At 41.7% G+C, this 14,396-nt stretch overlaps 1 protein-coding gene across 2 annotated transcripts in view; it reads right to left on the bottom strand.

The window, feature by feature from the left end:
- The window catches only part of MKLN1 (muskelin 1), a 568,922-nt gene that overhangs the window by 71,300 nt on the left and 483,226 nt on the right, over positions 1–14,396 (bottom strand). For both annotated transcript variants that reach the window (XM_069229308.1, XM_069229309.1), the window contains exon 15: positions 1,519–1,658. In XM_069229308.1, the coding sequence (XP_069085409.1) occupies positions 1,519–1,658 (140 nt within the window). The remainder of the gene's footprint in view (positions 1–1,518; positions 1,659–14,396) is intronic.

The raw sequence follows: 14,396 nt of genomic DNA, 5'->3' as shown, positions 1-14,396 counted from the left end.
AGTGACTTTCGTGGTTCACACTGACAAGGATTGTGGTTGTTGCCTGACTGGGGCTTACATCCCCCTCAACCAATAACGTAATTCCTAACATGCACCATTTCGAAACCTCATAATATTAGTATCTTTGCTAACAGGGAGGAAAGGAACTGAGTAAACCGATTCCATCTTAAATTACATCAGGGACTTTCATTTATATCAATTGTGTTGCAAATTTTCATAATATTAACATGTATTGCCTTCATTTTACTCATCATGTTTATATCTGCAACTTTCGTCCATGTGTACCAGACAAAACTCATTAAAATCTAACCTCATTTTGGATGTGTTACTTGAAAACCTAGTTTACTCAACAATAATCTTAACCATTTGAATGAGCAAGAATTACCAGCAAGCTTTAACAAAGCATGTGTAGTTACCCGTGCAGTTCATAATGTAATTTTACAGTGACTGACTTATTGTAGATAACGAAGGCAATCTGTAAGACAACACTACTTATATAATAGTTTATTAGACAGGGAGAACCAAAAATGTAGTTTCTATACCAAATCATTTTTTCTATACTTTCCAGATGGCAATTGCGTTTTGGCATCACGTTGTACCACACAACACGGAAGCCCTTTTGAAGGTATAGAAAACCATGTTTTCTACTTGTTTTCTATACATTTATCACATCTGGTAACCACTAATGCGAATGCTGGCACGTGATAAAAGCATCTGGAATTAGCAAAGTCAACTGCAGAAGCTACCATGAAACAGGAAAGGGGGAGCGAGGAAAGGGAGAATGATAAGGGGGAGCCAAGAGGGAAGGGTTAGAAGGGTCAGAGGAGTAAGGGAGGAGTTGGAGGACAAGCTGAAAATTAAATCAAAAGTAAAGTGCAACAGGGAGGAGCAGAAGAGTCACTAACAACTGTCGATGGGCAACAGCATTGAGAAAAGAGGGGCAAAGGAGAAACGTGGGGGGGAAAAAAAAGCTGAACAGGATATTGCGTAAGGGGAGCAACACATGAGCGAGCAAGCTGAATGGGGCTGTGATGGGGGAAGCAGTACACAGAAGACGCAGGAGATAACCAGAAAGCACATGCACTTCAATGGAGTGCTGAAAGTAAAAGAAATAAATATTTTCCTGAATGCAAACAGTGGAAGGATGCAAGGCATCCAATCAAAAGGATGGTAAAGTAGCTACACTCTGGTATAGGGACAAACACAGAAAGAGAAAGGAGAGCAAACAAATAGGAGGCAAACAAACAAAAATGACAAGAAATCCAGCAATTAATATGAAATGAGATGACTGAAAACCAGCTGAAATTATTGGCACTGTCCACAACAGATCTTTTGACCGCAGACAGCTAAAATCTGCCTGTAGAAGAGACTTAAACATCAGAACATGCAGATGTAGATCAGACGATGCTGCAGAATGTTTTTTTACAACTGCCATTTTGGTGAATATTTACAACTATTAGTGCTTCGTGTTAGCAATGGCTTTACAAAAACCAAAAAAAGACTATTTCAATAGAGCACCTGTGTTTCCGAATAAGATATCTGCAGTGTCTCAGCAAGTATTCCTTCGAGGGTCGACATAGCTTCAGGGACCAGAAGTCATCCAATCTCATTTTTGGAGAACAGGATTTTCCAGGGTTGCCGCCAAACAGATAATGAACCTGCAATGTGCAAATGCCTCCATTAATATTGATCATGCACTGTAATACAAACAATTGTCAGGAGCAGAACTAAATGGGCTGCACCAACAAAACTTCTGTAAATATGTAGAACGTTCTTCCACATCTACCAGACCAAACTCATTAAATTCCAAAAATACAACCTTATTTTGGATGTGTTAATTGAAAACCTAGTTCACTCATCTGTCATTTTAACCATGTGAATGTGCAAGAATGATCAGTAAACGTTAACAAAGCAGGTGTAGTTACCTAAACGGTTCATAATGTCATTTTACAACGAATGACTTACTGTAGCTAACTAACGCAATCCATAAAGCAAAAGTGCCTACATAACAGTTTATTACATAGAAGGAGTTTCACAAAAATAGCGCCTCTCAACAGCGAAGTTCTTAATTTGCCACAAACTAGAAATCCAGCTTTATTTGGGTGAAAACAAAGACTCAAGATAGGATCAAAATGTTCTTACCTTGCCTACGCCATGTTAGTTGCCATCACTATTGACTTTTCTGCTGTGGGCTGTTCACAAGTTGTGAATATTTTCACAATGTAACGTAGCAAAATGTGATGCACGGAGATGGGTATTGTGGAACAAGGACAACTAAAAGCTGCATTAAAAAATTCTGTGCCACATTGAAATGCTTGAAAATTTGTAAGTTCTCAAATCATTTTACTGAAAAAGATTCTACACAAAGGAAGATGTCTACCTGCTGACGAGCACAAGCATGCCCTAAAATTCTGAACAGATCCCTAATTTCTGCAATTCTCAGACATCTGAAACAGCCCAAAACTATTGAAAAACATGGTGAAAAAAATTAAGTGCCCCTATTTCCCCAATCATCATCTGTGACATCATCTGAGCCAGAGGCCTATTTCAGAAGCGAACATGTTACTTACCTTCGGCACCGATGTATCTAGTAGAGACAGGATCTAGCCACGGATTCCTTAACCAGCCTGGATCCGAAAGCTTTTTACCCCTAGTACGCCTGGGCGTCGGCAGAGGGGGGTCTCACGACTCCGTAATGACGTCGCCCACTGGATGTGACGTCAATGGAGTCCATATAACTCCCCAGCTGATGCACTGTCAGTTTCTTCCGTGACAATGTTTCACACTTAAAACATGGAGCCACAATAGAAACTGGTAATGGAAATAGTGTGCTTTAAATAAAATACAATTGTGCCAAACATCCCCCAAATCCTAAATATATCCCCTAGGCCCAATATGAAATCTATGGAGACCACAGAGGAACTCAGTTCACAGGGCGGGGAGGATTGGAGGGTCCTTAAGGAATCTGCGGTTAGATCCTGTCTCTACCAGATACATCGTTATCAAAGGTAAGTAACTTGTTCATTTGATAGAAACATGTAGCCGCAGATTCCTTAACTTAGAATCAAATACCAAAGCATAAAAACCCAGGAGAAGAGGCTGTAAACTGAGACCCTCGAAAGTGTCTAAGTGTCATGAAACCAGTCAAGAACAAGAGTAAATGACCAGAGAAGAAGAAAAATGAGGGAGAATAATAACATATGCTACGACATCTCAACATGTGGAAGTAAGCACTGGTGAATAACACCATAAAACAGGAGACATAGAAAGCTCATCTATATTAGAGCATAGAATAAACACTTCCACTTTAGCATGTCAATCAGGTGTCATAAGCAAGTTACCCACGGTGAAATTCTTTTATCCAGAAGGAAAGCTGATTTAGTACTGGAGAAAAAGACTACGTATACGAAAAAATACCCACGAGGAAGAACATCCTCATCAGGAAAAAGAATTGGTGAAAACACAACTGTAAGAAAAGGGATACAAAAATTGTAAGAACATGGTTAAAAACTCACATATCTGCAAAGGAGCAACTCACTTCAGGAGGTGAAAAGAGGCCTGAGGCTGAAGAAGAATCTAAGCCACTAGCAGTAGCTAGATCAGCCAACCAGCTGTCCTCCCTAGGAGGCCCTGACTCCAGTACGCCTCTCCACCATCTCCTGCAATAGGAACAACAGGGGCGGAGACTTGAGGAGGTACTACTGAGGCCGTTCTTGAAATCAAGAAGGAGATGCCTCGATGTCGACACAGACATCAGACAGAGTGGAGGAGCAGACTTCCATCGGTGCTGCCAGCGAAGTCGCCCGAGACGGCAATTGGATATTGGCGCCGAAGGTGGTAACCCTCAAGGGCTGTGCACTGGTGTCGCAGTAGCTACGGCAACTGATACCGAAGGTGTAACTGAAGCCGAGGGCAAACACGCCAGTGTGGACACAGTCAAGGCACTTCATAGCTCTTTGGGACCAAAAGGCGCTCCAGAAGGAGGTGGCTGACCAAAGATTGCATGCAGGGAAGTATAATATGCACGCATCTGGTCTAGAGTCGCCTCTATCTCTCGGAAAGGGAGGAAGATGCAGGGTACACTCTAACCTTATCTTCTCTGCTGAGGAATGACGGAAGGTCGACAGCGGTGGGATTGGTATATGCTGAGGCCTCAACTGCCTGCACAATGTACCTTTGGACGTTGAGAGACCAACGTCCATGAAAGCGACTCCTCGATCGACCCCATGAACGGACGTCAGACTGAGGAGACTTCATGTGACGGGAAGACCAAGAATCCAACATCTGCGCTGCTACAATCTTCACCCTAAGCTCACATAGAGCCTTCGGCCGAACTCACTAACAGGAGCTGCAGTCTTGTGCATCAAGGTGCTCGCCCAGGCACCACATGTACACAAATGGCGACTGGTAGCTGACGTCTGCTGTCCATAGGATCCACAGAGTTTAAACCCCAAAGACATAAGAAGCACAGTTTCGAAGACGACAAAAACATCGAAGGAGGGCAAAAAAAAAAGGGCAGAACAACCGCCTCCGGATCCACGTTGCAAGAGCGGAAAAGAAGGATCTGACATCAGCAGGGGAGTTATATGGACTCCGTTGACATCACATCCGGCGGACAACATTGTAAAGGAGTCGCGCAATGCCCAGACGTACTAGGGTGAAAAAGTTTCTGGATCTGGGCTGGCACCTGGGTAAGATTCTAAGTTAAGGAATCTGAGGCTACATGTCTCTGTCAGATTACCTAGGTTGGCTTAAGCCCCAAATGGAAAACCCCTGGGGTGTTTCCTGCTTAGGGGAGTGGGGAATTGATGTACTGTATCAACAACCAAGAGGATTATTAGTGTTGAAAATTATCACCCTGGAAAGACAACATTCATCCCTACCTGTATCAGGGAGATTAACATTTTGATTAGACTAATTTACCTGGTATCCTACTTTTCTTCTCCGTCCTTCCCCTATTTAGTTAAGCAAATAGCTCTGTTTGTCCATGGTTACATTGTCTATACTAATAGGTCTAAGAGATGTAAAAATTGCAATTGAGGTAACAAAAGAGGGCTCGGTGGAGCAACCTACACTTTTTGGGTTGTCTTGAGAGAGTGAAGGTGAGCCATCTGGAATGCTTTCTTGAAGAATCGCAGCATACACCTTGTTGCCCGTTAAGAAACTCTTACCCTTTTTTTTTTTTTTTTACTACAGAAGCCCACCAAATTTAATCCATGAACCTTCACCGGGGGCATAGCCAAAACACCTCATTGCAGAAATATATAACTATATCATTAAGGTTCTGGACAAGATCACGTGTGAGACTTCCTGCATTGCAATATTTTCAAATTTACACCAGGAAAGTCCATGCTTTTTTAACAAAACTCCCAGTGGCCCATGCCTTATGTTTATGGAAACATGTACACTTGAAGAGACAATTTCCCACACTGAGGTGACTAAGGCCATGCACCAGTTAAAATCAGATTAAACTCTTGGCCCAAATGGGTACATGGAAGGATTATGAGGGACCCACCTCTAAATATGGAGAAACAGCGACTGTGGTCTTTTTTTAAACTAGTGATCTGGCTTACAAATAAGAGCCATACAGACCTATCCCTCTAATTAACGTGGAGGCATTTTTTGTCAACATCCTAACAAAATGACACTTAAGGGTCATTTTACCTGGCTTGTTTACTTGAACCAAAGTAGTTTTATGTGAGGTAGATCCATGCATTGTAACATAGCTTTACATTTGCATATTGTCATGGCTCTGATGGTAAATCCAGATGGATGTTCAGTAGTTCTAATAGTAGACTCCACTAGGTGTTGGACAACTTACTTAAAGTCATAAATAAAATATATCTAGGTTCAAACTTTATTAACTATGTGAGACTACTACTTAGATACATAAAACCCATTAACTGGGTGCTGTCTGACTCCTTTGTTACTGCGAGATATAAGGCGGCCTTTATTGCACTTTTTGCTCTCACTGAAAGTGGAACCAATGGCGTCATTCAGACACCATGATCGTAGGCTTTTAAAAGGGCGCAGGCTGTAGAAGATCAGGATTCCCTATACTCTGACGGTGTACATACATTTCTGAGCTGCCCAGTGTGTTCTGGTCTATAGACTGAATACATGATACACTCATTTGGGGCTTCCCAGGAATGCGGACTAATTGGGGCAAGACCAGTATCTATCCGAAGCAGAGGAGCAGAGAGATGGCAGCATCTCCCAGTGAGAAATTAAAATTGAGCAGGTGGGATGTTTTTACAGGGGTGTGTATATTGCAGGGTCTGACTCTCAATGCAAGTCCAAAAACATGTTTCAGTTGCCAGAGCTCTTTAAGACGGGGAGACCTCTGCTTGGGCCTTTACTAGGGAGGGGACAGACATTTCAAAATGATCTCTCCCCAATCTTCTCTACATCTTGCAAAGCTACCCTACAAAAACACTGTACATTTTTTAACACACAGTATTAATGGATTAAAGAGATTTTAACTGGAAAAATAGGGTCCCAGAGGTGTCCATGACCATTTGTTACAAGCTGATAAGTAATGATGGTCTTGGGCTGTCCCATTCTCCTTACCAGCATCACATCAATTGGTGGGTCATGACTGACTATTTGTGGTGGGGTCCAACTTGACATGTATAAATAAAACATGGCCACTTTTTTATGGAGTGCGTCCTTCCATCAAAGTGCTCTGCAGCTCTGGTGACATTCACAAAACTTAGGGGGACACTTTAAAGGCAACTGGAAAGCTTGATACACTTACAAAAGAAATGGGGTTGGTTTGGCACATGCCTGTCAAACTTGTCTAACCCGATAGGATTTGAGGAGTGGGACATGCTTGGAATTTATACTATACACACTCATTCTCACACTTAAAAGATGACTTGTGGGCTCTTAGATACAATATGTTATTGTTTTGCTTACAAATCCATCATGCTCAGACACCCTATATCAGGAACCTTCAAGTTCTGTCCAACTTTAATCCCTGGAAACCATACTCATGGTTAGCGTCTGAGGGGATATTAGGTTCACTTAGTTTATAGAATCTTGTTCTTCAATATTCTGGGCTCTTTCTCCATGTTACTGGGTAGTAGAAGTTTATTTAGGGTCCCCTGGAAAATGAAGACAGGCAGGCACCCCTTACATCTCCTGATGAGGTGGTGATATTACCTCGTTCCACCTGATGCAGTTCTTTTGCTTTGCAGAGAATGCACTTTACAATGAAAGGACTATGTAACACGAGATCAAACTCTTACTTAATGAGTCCTGGATGCCAGCCTTTGGTGGAAGATTTCTTCAATACAGTCTAGAGCTGTTGGATTGTGCAAACCTTCTGAGTCAAGGTTGCTGTGTACTTTGTGAGGTTATGGTTCTCCCTCCAAGATGGTATTGCTGAATGTCATGGAGGAGCCAGATATCAGTTAGTACCCACAAGTATTTCTAAGTTTGGGGCTTGCAATTTGAATGAAGCTTTATATATGCAAAAGGAGATTGCACTGTATTGCAATTGCATTTCCCTGACAAGGTGTTGAAGCACTTTGTGACAGGTATCACACTACTCTGTAACCCACAGCTAGTGGTTAACTCAGTGGTTATTAACTACTATTGCAAATGTAGCTGGCGGAATCTTGAAGAGGTGACATTATTATTTCTCACTGTCTAAACATATACAGGATATGGAACCAGACCAATGACTTTGATTCTCATGAAAACGTTGACAAAGCCAATGACAGCAGCATAGAGTGTACAGTTGCTAAATAGGATGGTAGGAGAAGGAAGAGAACCACTGCAATAAAAGACCCGGACAGAAGCCTCACATTTTCTAGATATGCAGCAAACCACTATAACACCAATAAATGGGTGGCGCCAGCCCACTGACTACATAGGTGTGGTCTCTCCTCAACCTTTGATGTTAATTCACATTATTTCTGATATCAATGGAGAAACACTGTTACATGCAGGGTTTCAAAGGGCCTACTGAAAACTGTAGGATATGAGGGAAGAGAATTGGGGGGAAGACCAGAAGCAGTCTGCTACATGCATATGTCCTGTAGATTCTCTGCATTTTGCACACTCCCACTTTGTTTAAATAAAATGTGGGCATCTCCTCATATTCAGATCCTTGTCCGGTGTACAACATACTGGAAAATATTGTAGCACACAAATAAAAAGAACTCGTTCAACAGTGGTTTCATGGCAAGGGAAGGTGATGAGAATGCTCAGAGGAGTGAGAGCAGCTGTTCATGGGAACAAATCAAGAACGTAGCAAGAAAAGGCACGTGTTAACAGAGAGGTTTTTAAAGATTTAAATCCTATTTCAGTGTGTAAGTATGCACAAAGAGAATTCCACTGTGGCATTGCCGAAGACCTTCATTCGCCCAGCCTTCGTTTAAAAAAAACCCAGGCACTGTTTAATAGTTTGCTGAGGATGAATGAGGAGAGTGTGATGGTGCATATCAAATGATCCATGATGCTACAAATTGGGGTGCCATCCTATGACATTAAAGACCAAACTACAATCTCAACGGAATCCTATATTTTCCTGGCAGTCAGTTTTCTTCTGGAGGCTTTAAAGACAAGTCTTGCTACTTAGGTACGTACCAACTGCAGTTTATATAAGTCACATTTAGCAAGTCCTAAGTAAACAGCATTTGCATAATAAAGTCTGGAACCAATAATAGCTGTCATTATTTTCAAAGCGGTTACTCAAAAAAAGGGAAGTCGCTTCCTGATTGTCGGCAGGAGAATAACGCACCTTGAAATCACAGAGTGAATTTGTGGTGTCAATGAAAGATGGTGAGCAACTAACACTGTCAGACATTTTGCTGACTTTTTAGGAGTTGGGAGCGGGACCACTTTTGCAGGCCAGTAATGATGAGTCCACAAATCTGAGTAATTATCCATGATTAACACTTCTGTTTTGTCTGTGTTGCGAGTTAGGTGATTGTTTCTCATCCATCCGCAGACAAAGGGCATGGTATCCTGAAAGTTTTATTGAAAGAGGTTTTACCATCCAAGCAGAGCAGGATCTGAGAGGCATCGCTATAGTAAAATAGCTGACACACTCTCTCAGTCAGCTCCCTTATCAAAGTTCCGATACAGATGTTAAATAAGTGTGGGGACAGTGCAGAACCTTTTTGGGACTCCATGTTTCACTGGGACTCTTTCTGCTACAAAAGAGGAAAGTTGGTCAGCATGTGTCAGTTCCTTCAAATAGGATTTCATCCATACAAGAGGGGTATCATTTATGTGTGAAGGCTGAACACGGCCCAAAAAGATGCCATGGTCTACTGTGTTGAAGGCTACGGAGAGGTCCAATATCACAAAGTAGATACTAGCCCCTTGTTGAATCAGCTCTTAGGTCATCGGAAACAGAAGATTACCAAGGTTTCCTTATTGTGGCCTTGCTTGTGGCGAATCTAAATAAATAGATCCTTGCAGGTGTGTGCAGATTTCTTAGACCATGTGTACTTCTAATAATTTAGTGCAGTATGGCAATAAGGAGATTGGTGGATGATTCTTCTAAATAAGATGGTTATAATCCGATTTTTTAAATAGAGGAAACAAAATGGCTTTATTAAAGTTTTCTGGATCTTCACCCTGAATACAGGAGGTATTAAGGACGGAAAGCACTAGTTTCCTAATGATCGGAGGGATTCATTTTGTTACTTCCGGAGGATGTGTTTCAAGAGGAGTTCCGGGCTTAACCTTAAGGATTAAACTTTGCAGTAACCATACCAAGCAATCTAAAATCAGATAGCTTGACCTGATTCATTTTACTAAAAGGGGATCCAATATAATGTTTGGTTGTTAACAATACTTTTTATACGTGCACTTATTTGGTCAATAAAGAATAAATCCAGTTCATTATAGACTTCTTGCAAGGTTTTTTTTATTTGACTAACTATTTACAGATGCATGATTGATTCTAAAAATCTCTTTTTGAGCACTGTGTGCTTCAACGATCTTATTGCAGTAATGTGTACTTTGTAATTTTAATAGTTTATTTTTATAGTCTGCCATGAACTCAATTTTACTAGTCTTCATAACTTTCCCACCACTGGCGGTTGTAATTTTAATTTTTAATACTTCTAGAGTGAACCGTGGGGGTGAAAGATCGATTGTTACCTGACTTCTTGTTTTTGGTGTAAGCAATTTGCCAGCTTTTTTGATCCAAGACAAAAAAAATTCTGACTCACTTAACAACGAATTCAGTCTTGGTTTGGTATAATTTGAAGTTACTAAAACACTTTCCAGGCTGACTTTTCACCATTTGCAACGTATTTTAAATTCAGTATGGCTCTTACAAAGTGGTTCTTGAAAGAAAGATCAAATTTAATTATAAAAAATACTCAGACCATACATATGGCAAGATGTCAATATTACATATGCCGTGATTGAACATCCAGATCAGAACCAATGGATCTCCTTTACAAAGGATTGGATTCTTAATATATTGTGATAGTTGTAAGGAGTGCACAAAATAAATAAACTCACAACATATAAGTCCAGCCCTTGTACAACATACTGAAGATAATTGTAGGAGAAAAATATAAATATCTGCATTAACTCTGTCCTGTATAAAAAAACAAAGCTTCGGTTGATGACTTGCATTTAGTTAAAACTTCTGCAAAGTGAATTATATGAAACAATACTAACATCTTCTAGTCACCACCCCTACCCCCTACCCCAGCTTCTCAAGAAGATTTGAAACAAACTGGCTCCCCAGATCCCCTCCAACATAGCTCAAGTGAGCGAAACATTGTGAGGACCTACCTAGAGTGAGATAGCAATGTAAAATAATTTTGCAACTAAAATGTCTGTGTGTAGATGGATGACTTTGCAGTGCAAGACCATGTATGTGGCCAATAGTTCTCAGCTACTTGCGTTCCCAGTATGGTTTCCCACGCTGAAAAATAACATGCCTTTTAAGGTTGTTGGTTAGTTATTGTCCTGTGGCTCTTGTGATTCCATAAGACTGCTGGACTTGGGGTGGCAGCACCACCGCTTGCGGGTGACTGAGTTTCTCCCACATCGGTTTGGCAACTGTCGGTCCAACCCTACCAGCTTGCTAGCAGTACCTCATCCAGACACAAAGGGTGAAGGTGATTTGTGGCAGTACAGCGCATGACACCCTAGTGAATTCTCAGGGGAGTCGCGGTGAACGAGCCATACCCTTTCCTCTCATCAGCACTGAGTCTAATACACATACACAGGCAAACATAGTTTTCAATAGATTTATTGAAAAGACCGCAATCTACGATAAAATGAATGAGCTACAATAATGAGAATATTTAGACATAACAGAATTAAGATTGTGAAATTCAGTGATGTAAAGATGAACAATTCCAACATATTGCAAAAAACATGGATAAACGATTCCTGCCTAACACCTAATCTCTAGACTATAGCGAGAGCATAGCAATGTTATCCCAATCTGTCCATTCTGAGTCCATGAGAGACTCACCCACCCCCGTTACCTTGCACAAGGATCTGCCCTCCGTCTCCTAATCTGGCTGTACAGACCAGACTAAGGTCGACTGCAAAATGGCATGGGTGGAAATTCCTGGCCAGAAGGACCCCACTAATGACCTTGGCCCACATGGTGTTTATATAGGCAAACAGGTTTTGTTCTGCTAATAAGCCCTGTCTTGAACATGTGCCTAAGTAATAGACTGTTTACGCAGTCTTGTGGTGGCAATACCAAACATTATCTTGTACCGTTCTCATTCTGTTCTTGTCAATCTTAGGACAAGGAACACAATGGAAATGTCATGCACAAGAATGATTAAAACGCTTTCGTTAAATGACAACTGATAGCGAAAATAAAACATCACTGCTGAAAAGCGGGCCATTCTAAAATGAATTCATGAAAACTGAACAGTGTACGTAGATAAAAGGGCACAGGCCGCAGACCTCAGCTAAGCTAAAATATATGTGTCCGAACAAGACTAAAATGGACCCACGACACTATACAGTTCAAAACTCCTCTCTCTGAGAACCACTGCCTTGGAATATTTCGACAGAGGTAGGGGCACGGAAAGCATTGAGCATGCACCATATAACTTAGCTAGTGTTAATCTAGTAGCTGTAAACTAGTTTTCTATTTCAATAAAAAAATTCTTATATAGCGCATAGCTACCAAAGGCCTCCCAGTACTAAACAGACATTGCAGGTCGCCAGCCACACCAAAATAACTAAATCCTAAGCAGCCAGGTTTTCAGGGCCTTGCAGAAGGACAGTTTATGTTCAAGTTGGCATAGCTCTAAAGGAAAAGTGTTCCATAGGTTAGGTACCAAGTAGACCATATAACGGCCTCCCAACCGGGACTTATGGATTTTAGGAACGTTCAGCAAGTAGGCCCTAAAAGATCAAAGAGGCCTGCGAGGGATGTAAAGAGAAGTCAAAGATCTTAACAAAGGGAGGGCCCTACTGTGAAGTGCCCTATGCACAAACAAAGGGTCTTAAACTGCACTCGTTGCTCCACTGGGAGCCAATGTTGTACTGCCAAAGCTTTTCTGGTGGACTGGCGTCTCGGAATGTTCATCAGGCGACGGGCGACAGCATTCTGTACCACCTGTAGCCTATTTAACATGTACCAAGGTGAGCCAAGATATAAAGCATTACCATAATCAAGATAACAAGGGAATCGACAATCAATCTTTTGGCTAGAAAAGGAAGAAGATCAAAGACTTTCCTCAACCGCCTTAGAACCCCAAAGCAGCTGGCAGCAAGCTTCTTTACTTGATGGTCCATAGTAAGGCTGGAATCTAGCCACATCCTGAGCCTTTTTATCTAGCTTTAGGGGGTCGGGAGGTTCCTCAGAATGTCCAGTAGGAGCATAGGAGTCCTGTTACAAAAGTTACTGCTCAGTAACATGACCTAGGTTTTGTCTTCATTAAGTTTTAATCTACAACTAGCCATCCACCTAGCCACCTATTGAAGGTAGAGAGTCAGTTGAGGTGATCAGCTTGGATCTCGGGAGACTGACATGAACAACTGAGTGTCATCGGCAGAAACAACTAGTGACAACCCATAGGTGCGCACAATCTCTGCCATGGGGTACATATACCGATTGAAAAGTGTGGGGCTTAAAGAAGACCCTGAGGCACCCCCCAGCTGAGGTGAAGGCTTTCAGAGAAACAGCATCGATCCAGTACCTGAAAAAGTGTGATTCTCCAAGACGGAGGTGAGCTACTTTAGTGTCATGCCATTAATTCCTGCATTTGAAATTCTACGAATGAGAGTAGCATGATCCACACTATCGAAGGCTGCACTACGATGTAAAAGAATGACAGCAGCCGAGCCTCCTTGATCCAAACAACGTCTCAGTTTTTCCACCACTGCCAGCAAAGCACTTTCTGTACTCTGGCCTAAACCCCATTTGGGTGGGGTGGGGTGGAGAACCTCGTAGGATTCAAGGAAGGCAGAAAGGTGTTTATTAACATGCTTTTCCAGGGTCTTTGAAGCTCCTGGTAGCAGAGAGATCGGGCTGTAATTATTTAGACAAAGGGGGTAAAGTCTGGGTTTTAATTTTTTTATAATAGCGGTTCAACTACTGCATGCTTCCATTGGAAAGGGGCCTGTTCACTACAAATAGATACATTTAACAGATCAAATAGAATAGAAGCAATACTTTCTGACCTCTGAATCAAAACCTGGAGAGGTGCGGGGTCTAGAGGAGAGCCAGATTTTACTACCTGCAAAACATCAGCAAGGGTCTCAACAGTAAGATTGGGGAAGGCCAAAAGATAAGCATCCTGTTGATGTAGGGAGAGCTGCCAGGATTAAAGACCTTCCAGATTTTGCCTATTGGGGAAGGAAGAATATATAACCATTATCTTCTTTTGAACAAAAAGAAAAAAAGAGTGCCAAATTGTTACTATGCTCAACAGAAGCTTCTGGAGTAAAACTGGCTGAATTATGCTCAGCAATCTCTCTAAGGATCTGAAGATCTCTTTAAGGGAGCTGGGTGGTCTTTCAATTTTTTCTGAGTAGTGGTAGGTTTGTGTGACCTATTTCAGCAGGGTAATTTCTGATGGCTATCCTGTATTCCAGTCTCCTGGTCTCATCAAAAGAATTCCTCTACCTTCTCTCAAGGCGTTTACATTCCTTTTTTAGGTTCAGTAAATGAGAATTAAACCACAACGTTAGTGTGTAACTTTACCAGGAGTACTATGTCCAATGAATTAGAAATCCACTCATTGAACCTATAGTGGACCAATCCTTAAGGTTCAGTTTAGGCCAACAATGGACCATATGCCTTGTTGGTAGTGAAGGAGGGGGGGATGAATAGATTGAAAGTGAGTAAAAAATTATCTGACCGGGAGAGGGGGCTTTGTCCCTGTTGATCAGTTAAAGATACCCAATTTATGGGCAGCCGGAGACCAGCAGTTGACAAG

This window comes from Pleurodeles waltl, chromosome 4_1, assembly GCF_031143425.1.
Source record: "Pleurodeles waltl isolate 20211129_DDA chromosome 4_1, aPleWal1.hap1.20221129, whole genome shotgun sequence".
In the NCBI taxonomy this organism is placed as follows: domain Eukaryota; kingdom Metazoa; phylum Chordata; class Amphibia; order Caudata; family Salamandridae; genus Pleurodeles; species Pleurodeles waltl.
This window is presented reverse-complemented; position numbering and strand designations above follow the sequence as displayed.